The sequence below is a fragment of the Leopardus geoffroyi genome, chromosome A1 (genome assembly GCF_018350155.1).
Source record: "Leopardus geoffroyi isolate Oge1 chromosome A1, O.geoffroyi_Oge1_pat1.0, whole genome shotgun sequence".
Lineage (NCBI taxonomy): Eukaryota > Metazoa > Chordata > Mammalia > Carnivora > Felidae > Leopardus > Leopardus geoffroyi.
Genome location: NC_059326.1, coordinates 64,088,103 through 64,103,734, shown reverse-complemented (window position 1 = coordinate 64,103,734; position 15,632 = coordinate 64,088,103). Strand labels below are relative to the sequence as shown.

The 15,632-nt window shown below is 35.7% G+C and overlaps 1 protein-coding gene across 1 annotated transcript in view; it reads right to left on the bottom strand.

Annotated features, from left to right (window-relative positions):
* The window catches only part of GPC5 (glypican 5), a 1,411,748-nt gene that overhangs the window by 937,222 nt on the left and 458,894 nt on the right, over positions 1–15,632 (bottom strand). The window contains exon 6 of the mRNA XM_045480577.1: positions 2,167–2,287. Within this exon, the coding sequence (XP_045336533.1) occupies positions 2,167–2,287 (121 nt within the window). The remainder of the gene's footprint in view (positions 1–2,166; positions 2,288–15,632) is intronic.

Genomic DNA, 15,632 nt, shown 5'->3' with positions numbered 1-15,632 from the left:
AATAAATATACACTGAAGTTTTATTTTTCCCCCCAGTGGTGTAGCCTGTACACTCTCTGGAGACTGCTTACCCCACTTTGGAGACCGCTAAAATTTTGCCATATCCCAAGGAGAGAAACCAACTCATCTTAAAGCTCTTTTGATTTTATGACCAGTGAACACTTGAATTTCTGAATAATCTAGATCTGCACACCTTATTACGGTTCATGATGCTAGGAAGTGCTGGCTAGACCAAGGCATTCGTTCCTTCAGCCACAGGTTATATTGTTGGCCGCTCGTGATTCAGAGCTGAGTTAATGTACCACCCACCTCCACCCTCGCAGCCTTCATCCAATTACTGGTCCAATGATCCAATTCCTCATCCAACGCAGGCCAAACTGAAAGGCTGAAAGCCTCCAGAATTCCTACTGGATTCAGATGAGGCTTCCATTACAACCACAATAAAGTTCAACTGCTCTCTCTTTAAGGCACCACTTCTTCCGGTCTTTTTACTGATTATAACGTCACGCTGCCAGAAATCTCCTGCACAGATATCTCTGTCCCAGCGTCTCTTTCCTGGGAAACCTCAACAATTATGTGTCAAGTTCCTAATAAATTGTTTACGGAGCCACTGGAAATTCAAGAATTAAAATAATACCCTAAATTTTCCTGAATCCCCATTTGGTTCTCACTGAGTCAGGACTAATTTTACCTGGAGGTCTTCTTTGTTTTTTTTTTTTTATGAAAAATCAAGTTTCCAAAAATTCCTCCTTTTGAATGCCTGAGCGACATTTACTATTGGGCTTAATATCACTGCTTCTGACGACAACAGGGTTTGTCCATCTTGATCTCAGCCATTCTGCCTCAGGCTATGGTCTAGTTGATACTGCTCACTACAATACCTCCTTCAGTGTCACTTTAGCTCCTGACACAATCCCACAACCACTGAGGTCCAAGAAATGTCTGAACACTCGGCGTAATAACAGCATAAAGGACTTACTTTATCTGGGAAGTGTCTCTCTGAGGGAAGGCTGTGAGGTTTAACTCACTAGTAGATGTGACACCACTTTTCTCTTACACTTTTCTCAATGGAACTTAACTTTCAGTTCTGCCATACAGGCTGAGAGCTCTGTTTCCCCAACGCACCAGTCATAGAATAAGCAAAATACCATTATTGCCTCCTGGACGGGATAAATGTTGGACACAGACCCTGATATCCTTCTTGAATTTCCTTTGATGAAGATACAGACTTTGATAAAAATGGAATCCTAAGAACAGACCCTACATAAACTTAGGTTTTGCAGAGCAACTATGAAAAGCATACCAGTGACTCTAGAATATTTGAATATTAATAGAGTCAGTACTTTAAGTTTGTTATGTTAGTTATTAGACATAAGAATCAACTATCCATCCAAGGTTCTACTTAGGAAAAATGAAAATATATGTACAGATTGTTATAAAAAGACTAATAACTAGAAAATAGTCCTTCTTACCCCAAACTCCAACAAATGAAGAATGGAGGGTGGCCTTCACAGCATGTAACATAATATTTGATTCTAACTAAAAGATTAGTTCAGTGAAGTGTTCTTTTGATAGAAATTCTCATGCTTCATATGTTATATGTTAAAAACAGCAGTATATACTCACTTGATGACATATTATTAAAGATAAAACAGAAGTATTTCATAAACAACCAGATTATAGATTATAAGTAGATTATAAGGTAACATGTAAAACGTGATACAGAAAATAAATACAAAAAATGCATATTATTCATTTACGACAACTTTTATAGAAAATGGAACAAAAATCTTCACAGCAAGGCTCAGAGAGTTGCCTGCAAATGACTTACTTGTTCTTTGTTTCCTCTAATTGTCACAGTAGACTCCATGTCTAAAGCTTATTCACTGGGATGAAGCTTATCCTGAGATTTTCATCACATATCAAAATGCTGAGGCTATGTCTCCTTTTCACAGATACAGACTGCCCTCCATTGAAATACTACTGTACATTGATTCTGTATGAAAATCGCTCGAATATTTCTAAAATTCTAGATACAAATAATTTATTCCAATACTCACTCTTAGATAGGACTATTAGGATTAACAGATTTATCACATGTAATGGAAAGTGACCACTTATTATTTACCATTGATTATACCAATAAATAGAGTTTCAGTCACTTACCTGAATAACGTGCTTTAGTTTATCAATAATTTGATTTATCACAGGATCAGTTCCTCTGACTTTGACTTCGGGATTTCCAGATTGGGCTTTGATTCCATTTCCAACCACACGCTGAGTATAGCTAACAAAATGAAAAGTGGAAGATATATGAGTTAGTAACCTGGTCACAATATGATCTGCCATAACTATTTGAACATATTTGAGTTCAGAATATTGTTCCTTTAAGGGTACATGACAATATACCCTGGCACAGCTACAGTATTTTTTTTTTTTTTTGGTAAATGCTTAGCATGTAAATATAGACTACTCTAATGTTTTTTCTCTCAAAAGACCCAACCAAAGATTGTGTTTTAACATCACTTATCAATATACTAAAGAAAGCTAATACACATTTCACTTTGTTACCAAGTCTTGCTGAATGACACATGTCTGCATCCATATTATCTGAGTCAACTTACTTCATTTTATATAATATACAAATGAGTCCCAACAATATCTTTTACATATTGGATCAGGAAATTATATATATAATTAAATGTAATTAAATACGTATTTACATAAAACATATATATGTATATATAAATATGTATTTACATTAAATATGTATTCATATACAAATATATTTATATAAAATACATATACATATATTTTAACCACACAAGTCAAAATTACAAACATTATAAACAACTAAACTGACAAAATATTTTGCAAGTAGACAAAACACAATCAGCTTTCACCAACGTATACCTAAACAAGGGTCTAGTAAATTGTGTTGTATGTAATGGGGTGATTGCATAGGTGGTTAAAGTCATTGCAAATTACTATCTTCCCAAAATGATAATCATACAGTATCAACTTAGTAAGCATACACATGTTTAGATTCATCAGTCACGATCCTAGGAATGAAGGAGAGGTTTAGCATGCTATGGGGATAGCTAGAAGGAACTGTGTATGTCAAGTGAGAGGTAGGAATAACACAGGTAGTAAACACTGAGCATTCAGAGAAGTCCATCTTGACTAAGACACTTGGGGAAAAACTAAAGAAGTTAGAGCTTGTGTTAGCCCTTGAAGTATTACGGAAAGAATAGGTCCTAGATGACGTAGTTAACGCAAACTCCAGAGCAAAGGATGACATCCCAGCAGGAGAAATGGCAAAGGCATATGAATGACACACACAGGGAAGAATGACTAGGTTTCTATTTGCAAAGAGCACAAATGGGGAAAAGTAAGAGATAGGAGGTCACACCCTGAACATTCCATACTCTCTCCACTTAAGACTTTCCTCTGAGCAATTTGTTTGTTTAAATAAAAGTCATAATAAAGTGGTCTCAGAGACTTTTCAACAAACATTTTCATATGTTTAATATAATTTTTCTTCCCTCTATTTGAGCAGACTATCACAACTATCCATATGAACCATCTGTATTTTTCTACAGCAATGGAATCTCTTTGAAAAGATGAAAAGAGAGTCCACTGTTGACAATATGGCGACACAAAAGAATTTTCAAGGAATATCCAGCTTCACCCCAAATTTTGCATACACAATGACCAGTTCATAAAAGTGGATCAAACAATTCTTAACTAGACCCTTCCAATTAAATGATGGAATTGTGGGGGGCACCTGGGTGGTAGAGTCAGTTGAGTGTCCGACTCTTGATCTCTGCTCAGGAGATGGTGTGCATTGATGGTGCAGAGCCTGCTTGGGATTCTGTCTCTCTTCCTGTCTACCCCTGCCCTGCTGTACACATGCTCGCTCTTGCTCTCTCTCTCTCAAAATAAATAAATAAACTTTTAAAAAAATGTAAACAGAAATGATGGAGCTTTTTTCATATTGATAATATCAATTGGACATGACAAAAATAATGATATTAATAAATTTTTATTTTAAAACAACCTTGAGGGGCGCCTGGGTGGCGCAGTCGGTTAAGTGTCCGACTTCAGCCAGGTCACGATCTCGCGGTCCATGAGTTCGAGCCCCGCGTCAGGCTCTGGGCTGATGGCTCAGAGCCTGGAGCCTGTTTCCGATTCTGTGTCTCCCTCTCTCTCTGACCCTCCCCCTTTCATGCTCTGTCTCTCTCTGTCCCAAAAAATAAATAAACGTTGAAAAAAAAATTAAAAAAAAAATAAAACAACCTTGAACCCACTTCTTCAGGCAGAAATAGAAGGTACAGAGTTATGCATTCCAGTATACATTAGACACTGTCAATATGTGCCAATAACCAGTGGTAGAAGGAAACCAAGCCCACAAATCTATTAATGTGTAATAATATTTTTTACTTAGGAGGAATTGAGTAAAATCTAAATATTAAGCTTTTCTTAACTCGATAGCACTATTATATTTTTCTTCAAAATATTTCAAGCAGATTGAACATGTGGCTCCTTTATTAATGTACTATTAACAATAATGAGTAATATGAACACATAAATAGACAAATGCATGTTTATCATTCAGGCATTGTTTTAAATACTTCCTTTGTAGTTTGTCACTTTATTCACATGATAATCATTTGTTGTGGTCATGAGAATGTGCCTATAGACCTCAAACTACTGGAAGTTTAATTGCCTAAAGGTACATGGGCTTTGCTCTGAAATCTATTCCTGCATCTGCCCCCAACCAGTGACTGAGTGCAGCAGAGCTAATAAGCAGGGCCATCACTAGAAGACACAGGGCTCCTCTGGTGACCAAGTTTGTCTCAGGATTCCCTGAAACCCTTGTTAACCTTTCTTAGGCTGCACTACATGGTAGAATGCTTTCACTCAACCTTTTTACCATCCCCTTCACTCTGGGTCATACGTGCTTCATGACTAAAGCTTTTCCAGCTTTACTCAGTGTCCACCCCATTTACTCCGATAGATATTTCCCTTAATAAATCCTCTTGTGTTTAATCCTTTTTGGCATCTGCTTCTTGGAGAACCCACATTAATACATCATGTAATTTTTATACTGTAAGTATTCCTACTCTATAGATTGAGGATCTAGGATCTGAATAGGTTAAGTAACTTTCCCAAAGGCAACATTTTGTTAAGTGTGCAGCAAGGGTATGAATCCAGGGAACATGAGGTCCAAAATACAATCACTCAAAAATTATTAATGAAAACTCCTGAAATCAACTAAGATAAATTGGGATACAATTAGCTTGGTGCAAAGTGTTTGTTTGTTTGTTTTAATCATTTCTTCTTTTTTTTCTGTAACTACAGCATTTTCAAAAGTTTTACTATTTATAATTAGGAAAGAATGTACTATTTTCCTCAAATATCCCAAAGAACAGTTGTATATTACCAGCTGGTGGGGTGAAAAGAAACTAATAGACTTCAAGTGTGCTCTAAGATTTTCCTGTTTGGGGGCACCTGGCTGGCTCAGTCAGTTAAGCATCTGACTTCGGCTCAGGTCATGATCTCACAGTTTGTGAGTTCGAGCCCTGCATCGGGCTCTGTGTTAACAGCTTGGAGCCTGGAGCCTGCTTCAGGATCTCTGTCTCCTCTCTCTCTCTCTCTCCCCTTTCTCTGCTCATGCTCTATCTGTCTCTCTCTCTCTCTCAAAAATAAAAAAAAAAATTTTTAATTAAAAAAAATATTTTCCTATTTCTCTAGAAACACAAAGTGAGTAATGGAAAGTTAGTCTTGTATCTTAATTTTAAATACAGTAAATTCTTGAACAACACACGTTTGGACTTCCTTCAGTCCACTAATACATAAATTTTGTTTTTCAATAAATACAATATTATAAATATATTTTTGCTTCCTAATTATTTTCTTAATAACATTTTTATTTTCTTTTCTCTAGCTTACTTTACTGTAAGTATAGTTAGTATGTAATACATATAATATACAAAATATGTGTTACCTGACTGCTTATGTTATTGGTAAGGCTTCTGGTCAACAGTAGGCTATTTGTAGTTTGGGGAAAGTCAAAAGTCATATGTTGATTTTTGATTATGCTCATAACCTCCACATTCTTCAATGATCAACTGTAAACTGTCACTTGGTTTATGGTTCGTGGGTTCGAGCCGTGCATCAGGCTCTGGACTGATGGCTTGGAGCCTGGAGCCTGCTTTACATTCTGTGTCTCCCTCTCTCTCTGCCCCTCTCCCACTTATGCTCTGTCTCTCTCTCAAAAATAACATTAAAAAAAAAGATGTAGGAATGTCATGTTACTTTAATCTGAAGAATATCTCATTTTTTATTCTTAACTGTCACTGTTGATAACACAGATAAATGTTATCACAAATACAATTGATCAAGAATCTCATTCCAAACTAGTGTCTTATAGAATAGTTCAGGATCACTATTCTTATTTATTATTTAAATAAGGAAAAAGTCTGCAGCAGGCCATTTAAGATACTTCAAGTGAAATATAAGTTTTAAAAATAACTTCTTCTTTTCTGTTTTTGTAAGGCTAAGGAGAACCACAATGCAATAGCTGTTCATACATACCAGAATGGTTTAAATGAAAAAGACAGATGATACCAGGAGGAACTGGAGCCTCTTCTGGTGGGTGAGAGTATAAACCAATGTAAACCACTACTTGACATGTATTTTAAAGCTAACATATCCCGTGGCCCAGGGGATATACTCAACAATGTTTACCAAAAGACAGGTATAAGAACACTCAGGGAAGTACTACTCAAAATAGCCCCAAACTGGACACAATCTCAATGTTCATAAACATTAACATGGGAAAATAAATGGTCATATATTTATATAATGATATATGATACAGCAATGAGAATGAATGAATGACAACTATACTCAAAATCTTATATAAGCTAAATGTGGAATGAAAAAAGCAAGATATGGAACATATTCTATTACCCCATCTATAAAAGTTTAAAAAATGAGTCAATAATGTTCTAAATCACCATAACTGCTACTCTAGAAGATACGGTCTAGAAGGTTGAAGGGGCTCCCTGGAGTTCTAGTAATATGTTTCTTGATTTGGGACCTGTTTACATAACAATGCTCATTTTGCATAAATAAAAAAAAACAAAAACAAAAAACGCCAAATTGTAGAGTTAAGGTTTGAATATTTTGCTATATGCGTGTATTTTCAACCTAAATAAAACACATTAAAAACCTCCTTGCTCTTTTTTCCTTAATATGTATACAATAGACAAATTGTCTCTGAACCATGTATAAATAAAAGATCCACACAGGTATTTTTAACATGGTCTAAATGGTGGTGTCATCACTAAATTAGTGATTAGTGATAACTTACTCCCTGCAGCCTTGCCTTTGTATGCAAAAATATGGTTTCTAAATAAATAAATATTTTTCTAACAAAGGGTTTGAGTTTTTTATTATGAAATTTTAATAAATCATTAATCACATTTTACTTCTAATGTACAAGTAATGGATAAAACATTTCAAGGATCCCTATAGAGGTTTCTCAACTTGAAAAATTGCTTGCATTTCAACTAGAAAAAGGGAATAAAACACACACCCACCAAAAAGGCCAATTTTTTGTTAGAGAAGTAGCAGACCCACCATCTGTGCTGATTTCTTCTAAGCAGGTCTGGTAATGGATGACAGCAACTTAATAGGGATACTCACTTCGCAAGTAAAACTTGCTTTTCATTAAAATGGAAAAAAGGCAAGCACTGACATTATTTACATTCTATAAAGATGTTTTAAAATGATGATTAACAAGATTCCAATTCTCTATGTGTTCAACATATGAAATATTAAAAAGAAGTGTTATTAAATCGACACACAGTATGTCATTAGGAAATCATTTCTCCAGACTCTACCAACATTTCTTATTTGAAATTCATGTCATGCCCTACTAGTTGGTATTAATGTTACTTTATTTAGAACACAGAATTTGTTTCAGATGCACATCAAAAGTATGGTATTTTGATGTGTGCTCACATAATTTCTGGGGGACAAATATTTGGAATCTGACCCTGGAATGCATTACAAATCACTTCAAGTGGTCTGAGAAGTCTTTGATAACTTCACTGGGTCTAGACATAAGAACTTCAAAATTTATACGAAATGAGAAAAACACTTGATCAGGGACTTTCTCTTTTTAACATGTCACCATCTTTGTTAGAGTTTTAAGACTGAGAATGGGGACCATGTTGGTGGTGGTGGTGGTGGTGGTTTAGCAATAACAGTAGTAATAGGTGTTTTGTTTGTTTGCTTGTTTGCTACTTTTTTTGTATGATCTGGTTAGGTGATTGTATATTAAAATTCCTTCAATTTCCAGAGTTTTGAGTCTCCTAAAATCTAGGAGGCAAAACACTGTGTTTTTGGCTCTGGTAAATATGTTGCCATCCTGGGTAAAAAAGTCTGGGAAGGACATTACATGTATTCATCAATGAACCTCTTTTTTGACAACAAATTGTCCTTTCAAATAATTTCTGGGCCTCCCTTCCTGGTTCTGGCAGCAAATGTGAAAGTAAGTAGCACTGGTATTTTTGTGTGTAAATTTTCATCAAATATTTGGGTGACACTGAATACCACTACTGACTGCTGCTTTATGTACAGGCAGTTTCCGTATAGCACTTTTCCTCTACAGTGAAGGTCTTAATCTTTGAAATCTCAGAACGAAAAGAAGTCATATGATTGATTTTATGTGCCAGGTTTATGGGGCTAACCTTTCATGGTAGGTAAGAGGCTTACAGGGGATTTAGAAAATAGAGACATCTGTAGAATCAATTCAAAATGATTAAACCTTTTGTGATTGCACTATCTCATTTCAATTGCTGAGCCACAAACTATTTATAAGTTAATCTCTACCATTTATTTGGCTTTATAATTATAGATAATGTCTAAATTTGAGATCTATGTTTCTGAACCTAAATAACGAAGTCAAAATAAATATATATCTTAGAGACCTTATTGTGTTATCATTACTTATAGGTAATTAATTTCCTGATGCAGATATTGTATTTCTGATACCTTATGGATAACAATCGTTAACATTATTTTAATAAGGCAACGTCATGCTTTGTATGGTAGCCAACGAAGAATGTTTATCAGATCCCTGCCATAAATAAAATACAAACATGTTTAGAAAAAGCAAGAAAGCAAGAACTCATTAAAGAATGGATATCAATCAATCTTCCGCCTAACTTCAGTCGGCAAGGCATGTATTTGTGCTTGTCAGTTTAGCCAGGTAATCACAGGTTTCAAGATATTTTATAAGATAAGCAGCTGTGTGAACCTGCAAAATATTTGTACATGAGAAACTAGTGACTATACATGCAAAACCAGTGGTGTTCTGAAGGCTATCACTTTGACAAATGTTGATTACCTGATAAAAATTGTATTAAAAGTAAACTTCCCCCCATGTAAAAAAAATAGTACATTCCTTACATGATTTCTTTTCTCCTAACCCCTCCCTAATCTTACCAAGAAAAGATCAATATCTTAATTATAGCAAAAGCTCTGTTTTTATGGTTTAAAATTTTTGAATTAAAAATTCAAAGCAAGTAATAATAAACCTTTGGTTTGTTTAATTAATTACCCTCATTTTCTTCAAGGTAACTGTCAAATTTAAAATGATCACTTCTAACTACCATCAATTGCACACACTGTTATATGAATTATGAAATGTTATACTAACTTCTGTTTCCCAGGCACACATTTCAAAATTAAATTCTTCTTAGTAAGAGACAAGCTATCTTTCATGGATTTATGATAGCTGATAATCATCATTTTGTACTGATTTTCTGTCTCCCTTCGCTGTTTGCTATCAATATATGAAAGTAAAATGTTATTATCTGAGTACTAATAAATTAAATACTATTAGAGCCAAAAAAAAAATGACGTGAAATTGTTTAGGGTATAAATATCATTTAACCAACCTTGTATTAGACATCACTAAATCCTAAAAGTTCCCAGAATCTTATACAGCCTGTTTTGATATTTTTTAAATGTAATTGACACCAACATTAATTAAATTTCAGATATTAAACTATCAACTTCATCATAAATACTTTAAAATTAGGCACAAGATATAATAATCTAAGACTACCAACATATCATCCAAATGAAACACTTAGGTACTTCTTACTAATATATACCATAATAAAATCAGAGAGAAAGAACCTCTGAATTTCAGACTATACTAGGTTACTAGTACCACCACTAGGTTCCTAGGGCCACCATATTCACCCCACTACACAGAGTATTATAAAGAAACTGGAAGCTACCTGCATGAAAACAAATTTCCCCTTGAACTTTAATTAAGCAATAGACTTTACATATAAACCTCTATCCTTGAAGTCATAATCTATTTTATTCCAAGGAAATTTTATTTACTACAAAATAATATTTATATTTCTCAAATACAGCTCTCAAATTATAGCTTGGGTTTTTTCATTACAAGTCAGTTATCCTTAAGGAAAATAATCACCTTTGGAAATTCTTAGTACCTAGTATCAAGCATTTCCTGTAATCTAAATGATTTTCATCTTACTAGCAAAAGTAAACAATGCTATTGAGAATTTCCTGTGTTCCAAATTCATACAAACAGGAAATAGAATCTTAAAATATGATTTGTTCTCCTCTTAAGCAGCAGCCCAACCACCTGCCCTGAATGTAAACTTTCCCTGAAAGCTATGAAGGGCTAGTTTATCATGAAGGTGTTGACGGTTGATTCTTTGGGGACCCATATAAGCACACAGAATAAATTTTAATCATACTTAATGCTAATGTGGTAGCAAGGCTGTGACAATATTCAAATGTGACTAATTTCATTGAATTAGCTGTACTCAGTAAGCTAAACTTCATTGCTTAAATCTATATAAATGCCTCAAAAGAAATAATTAAGCTCATCTCCTTTCTATTTATTTTTTTGTTGATGCTTAAGAGTGAAAAGATTTTAACCGAGATCTTTTGTCTGCTTGGTTTTTGTTTTTATTTAGCAATCAGTTCTCCTGTTTTATCACCATAAGACTGTGTGGGTACTTAGCAGGTTGCTGAAGACAGCACTCTGCTTTCAAAAAGAAATACACCTATTCCAGGAATATAGTACTTGGCATTCAGCTCTTGGCCTATAGCCTAATAGATCTGTTGTCTGTCTTTAGTGACAGTCACATAAATTTAAAACTGGAGAGGACCTTAGAGGTCATCTAGTCCAACTGAACCATGTTTTAAAACAAATGAAGAGGTATGTTTATTTCATCATTTTGCACCTATGTACTGTATATTTCCAGAAAAGCCTTTGAGACAGCTTAAAATAAAAGGCATAGACACTATAAAACAAGGGCACAATGACAGAATAATGAAGAGAGGCAGATGACAATTATAAAAGAAGACCTAGTAAAGAGACACTACACTTCAGCCTAAAACTTAGCCCTAAGCCTCTTGATGGTAAAGGCTAAAAGGAAACTCAGAATTCAAATAGCTCTTATTAGTTAATGAAAGTGGTATTTGCAAATGTCAACAGCCACTTTTGTTTTGTTTTGTTTTGTTTTGTTTTGTTTTGCTTTTGGTATCCCTAAACTCTCAAGCACAGCACTTGAGTCCTTAAGTAACAGACAATGAACAATACAACTAAAATTATCTTCAATAGCAATTTCAAAGGTTCCAAAGATATAAGTACACATGATCCTTTTTTATATGAATCTTTGTTAAGAGCTGTCCGTGTGATATTAGATTTTAGTTCTGAACAAGCATTTCTCCTGGGGCTTGGTTATCTGACTTGGTGAAAAATGTAGCCTTGGAGAACTTAGAAGAGCAGATGGTTAATATTTCCCTGAATTTACTTTTGTTTTTAATTGATATTTCATTTTACCACTCACAAGGAATATATTCTCTGGATAATGTATTGAAGCACCATAAACAAAGACTCTCAAGGTCGAAGGGACTTGAGATAGATCAGAGAGCAGAGGTCTGGTCTGAAGAGCTGCATGCATGGTCTCTACTGTACTACACAGCAAATAGGAACACGACAAGCAATTTACCAATAAATAAACACCAATGAGAGGGGAAGAGTGGGTGTAATGGCACGACACATTTTAACTGACAGTTAAATGTTTTCTAATAGATTTATACATCCTACATTTAATGGGATCATTTTCTTTTCTCTTCCATCACTTTTCAAAACATGTAGCTTGTTGCTTTGTAGAGGAAATCATTTGGTAGATTCAATTTCCAAAGTTTAAAACAGGCTCATCATCAATGTTCTATGAATTGGATGGTCTTGATGTTTTGATGGTCTTGAATGTATTGGACGGTTCATATATTTTTGGATAGGGATGGGAGCCTGTCAAGGAGGTCAAAAAGTCTGCATTTTGTAGCGCTTTTTATGAACACTTCTCGTCTGCTCTTATCTTAGGCATAATCGCACAAATTAGTTAGGAATTAATAAAAGCCAGGCATAATCACAAGAACTAAATGGATAAAAATGTTTATATATACTTTATTTGTATTTTCAATAGCAAGAACTTGGAGTTCTGGGCCCATGGAAGAGATTTCAAGTTTTGAAGATTTGTAAATAGCCATTCTTAACAAAAATAACCCAGTAATAATTAGTATTTAGAAAGCAATTAGAATTGGAGCCTCACACGTCAGTTTTAATCTCCAGTTTCAATCTTGTCTCTGATGCCAACTTGAAGTTCTGTCCAACTATTCTATTTTGTGGTCTGTTGAATCTCAAAATACAAATCGATAGGTTTCAAATCATAGTTATTATGAAGAGCAAGGAGGAGGTGAAGGTGGGGAAATAACTAAGCTTTTTGTCCATACTTCATCTTAACTAGACCATAGCCAACTTTCTGTTATCACACAGCCCTGAGAAAACAGTCCACTTGCATAACAGAATTTAATGTGTCCACTTGCATATATGAGAAAATTTCCCCTCCAGCTATTTTTTGGCAAACTCAGTTGTGCTGTGCAGAAAACAGCTGGACTTAGTTCCACAGACAGAACTATACATGTCCAGGGATTTTAGATCCCCAACAACTGTATATACCCCAGAAACACATTTGGCTGACTCACTATATGAAAAATATGCATACACAGAATACAGGACATTTCTGATAGCCTCCAGAGTCCAAATAGAAGGGGTATTTCTGGCCCAGATGACTTAGAGATTCCACACCTTTGGGAAAATGTGGCCAATCTCTCCCTCACTCTCTTTACTTCCCTTCTTCTTATCTTTTCTCAGTCACTTAAATGATTTCTGCCACATCTCTCAGGGTTTACACACTCCATCCTCCCTGCCTGGAAAGTTCTGTACCTTTAGACCCTTTCCTCAGTCAGCTGCACTAAACATCAAAAAGATTTTTGCAGTAATGATTCATTTAAGGATTTTGAGATTACCCTGAATTATCTGGGTGAGCCCCAAATGCAGTCACCTATATCTCCTTAAATGGCAGACAGAGGGAGATTTCTTTCTAAAGGAAGGAAGAGAAGATGACAGTGGGATCACAAGTCAGGGGTCACAGTGACGCAGCCACAAGCCTAGAAACTCCAGAAGTTGGAAGAGGCAAGGGATGGATTCTCCCTAGAGCCACTAGAGGGAGTTTGGTCTGGCCAATAATTTGATTTTGGCCCAGTGATATGAACTTCAGACTTCTGAACTATTAGAGAATACGTTTTTGTGGTTTTAAGTTTCTCAGTGGTAATCTGTTACAGCAGCCACAGGAAACTAATACAACCACCAACTTGGGTATCTCCTGTGTTATTTGCTCTCACTTCAGCTATTGCTTGCTAATAACTCGTTTTCTGGGATGCATGTATCATCACTGTAATTAAGTAATTAATTCACAAGGATGTGTTTAATGTCTGTAACTCCCTTCTAGACTGTAAATTCTTAAGGTCAACTAGCGTGTCTGTCCTAATCATCCTCTAGTTCCAGGGCTTGGCAACATGTTTGTAATATGAGAGCTCATATCTGTATCAGAGTGAATGTAGTACAGATACAAAAGTAAACTAAAAAATCATTTTCAGGCAGTACTTTATCTTTCCCAGAATTGTTCCTTATAAAAGTGATGAGTCATTTCTAAACATTCCTGAATTTGGTAACAAATTCTAGGAATATGAAGTTCATTTTAATGCTGATTTGATCAAGCTTTAAATAGCTTCTGATAGTCTATAATGGAGTCCGACCCAAGACCCCATTAGTAAAGAGAAAGAAAGAAATTAGGAAAACAGAACAAACAACATGAACAACACCAAACGTTAAAACTGATACTCAATATATGGATTATAAGAACAATTAAGTCATCCTATCCATATTTTATTTCATAAGACAGAAGAATTTCCTCCTTATAAAAACCATATAAGATGGTAGTTGGCTCTCCATAGCATATTCTCTGAGTCACTCTTGCAGCATCCCAGAGAATGTTCCTCTATTGTCCCAGTCCTGTTTCTTGAGGGGCCAGAGACTAGCCACTCCCACATAATTCATAACGTGAAGCCTCCTTAGGAGACAGTAGCTATAATAAAAGAGCATGATGCATTAGGGGCCTGCTGGGCCTTGTTCCCTCAAGAAAGCCTTGTTGGGAGGGAGGCAGTATGACACAGGTGCTAGAAGCAAATCATTACCTGAGTGATGAGAGCTTAATCACATAAGTTTCCCAGAATCCTTCTCTCCCTCTGCTGCTTCCCCCACTACCCTAGCATGAAATCAGCCTCTTTTTCTTTTCCCTTCTCTTCCACATGTTACAAATTGTATTTATTAGTACAATGGAATTTGAATGAAGTTTAGGGGAAAATGGAGAGAGATTATAAAGCAAAACAGGGAACTACTGATAAACAAGTGGCCTGCACTATACCAATAGGCTATTTAAAATTAATGCCCATTCTGATAAAGGGTTAGTATCCAAAATCTATAAAGAACTTATCAAACCCAACACCCCAAAACCAAATAATCCAGCTAAGAAATGGGCAAAAGATATGGATAAACAGTTTTCCGAAGAAGACATACAGATGGCTAATAGACACATGAAAAATGCTCAATATCAATCATCATCAGGGAAATACAAATCAAAACCATGATGAGATACCACCCCACACCTGTCAGAATGGCTAACATTAACACAAGAAACAACAGGTGTTGACTAGTGTATGGAGAAAGGGGAACCCTCTTACACTGTTGATGGGAATGCAAACTGGTGCAGCTATCCTGGAGAACATTATGAAAGTTCCTCACAAGGTTAAAAATAGAACGACCCTATGATCTAGCAATTGTACTACTAGGTATTTACCCAAAGGATACAAAAATACAGGATCAAAGGGGTACATGCATCCTGACTGTTGTAGCAGCATTATCAACAATATGTAATTTAGGAGAGAGCCAAATGTACATTAACTGATGAATGGATAAAAAGAGATGGTGTGGGGGCGCCTGGGTGGCGCAGTCGGTTAAGCGTCCGACTTCAGCCAGGTCACGATCTCTCGGTCCATGAGTTCGAGCCCCGCGTCGGGCTCTGGGCTGATGGCTCAGAGCCTGGAGCCTGTTTCCGATTCTGTGTCTCCCTCTCTCTCTGACCCTCCCCCGTTCATGCTCT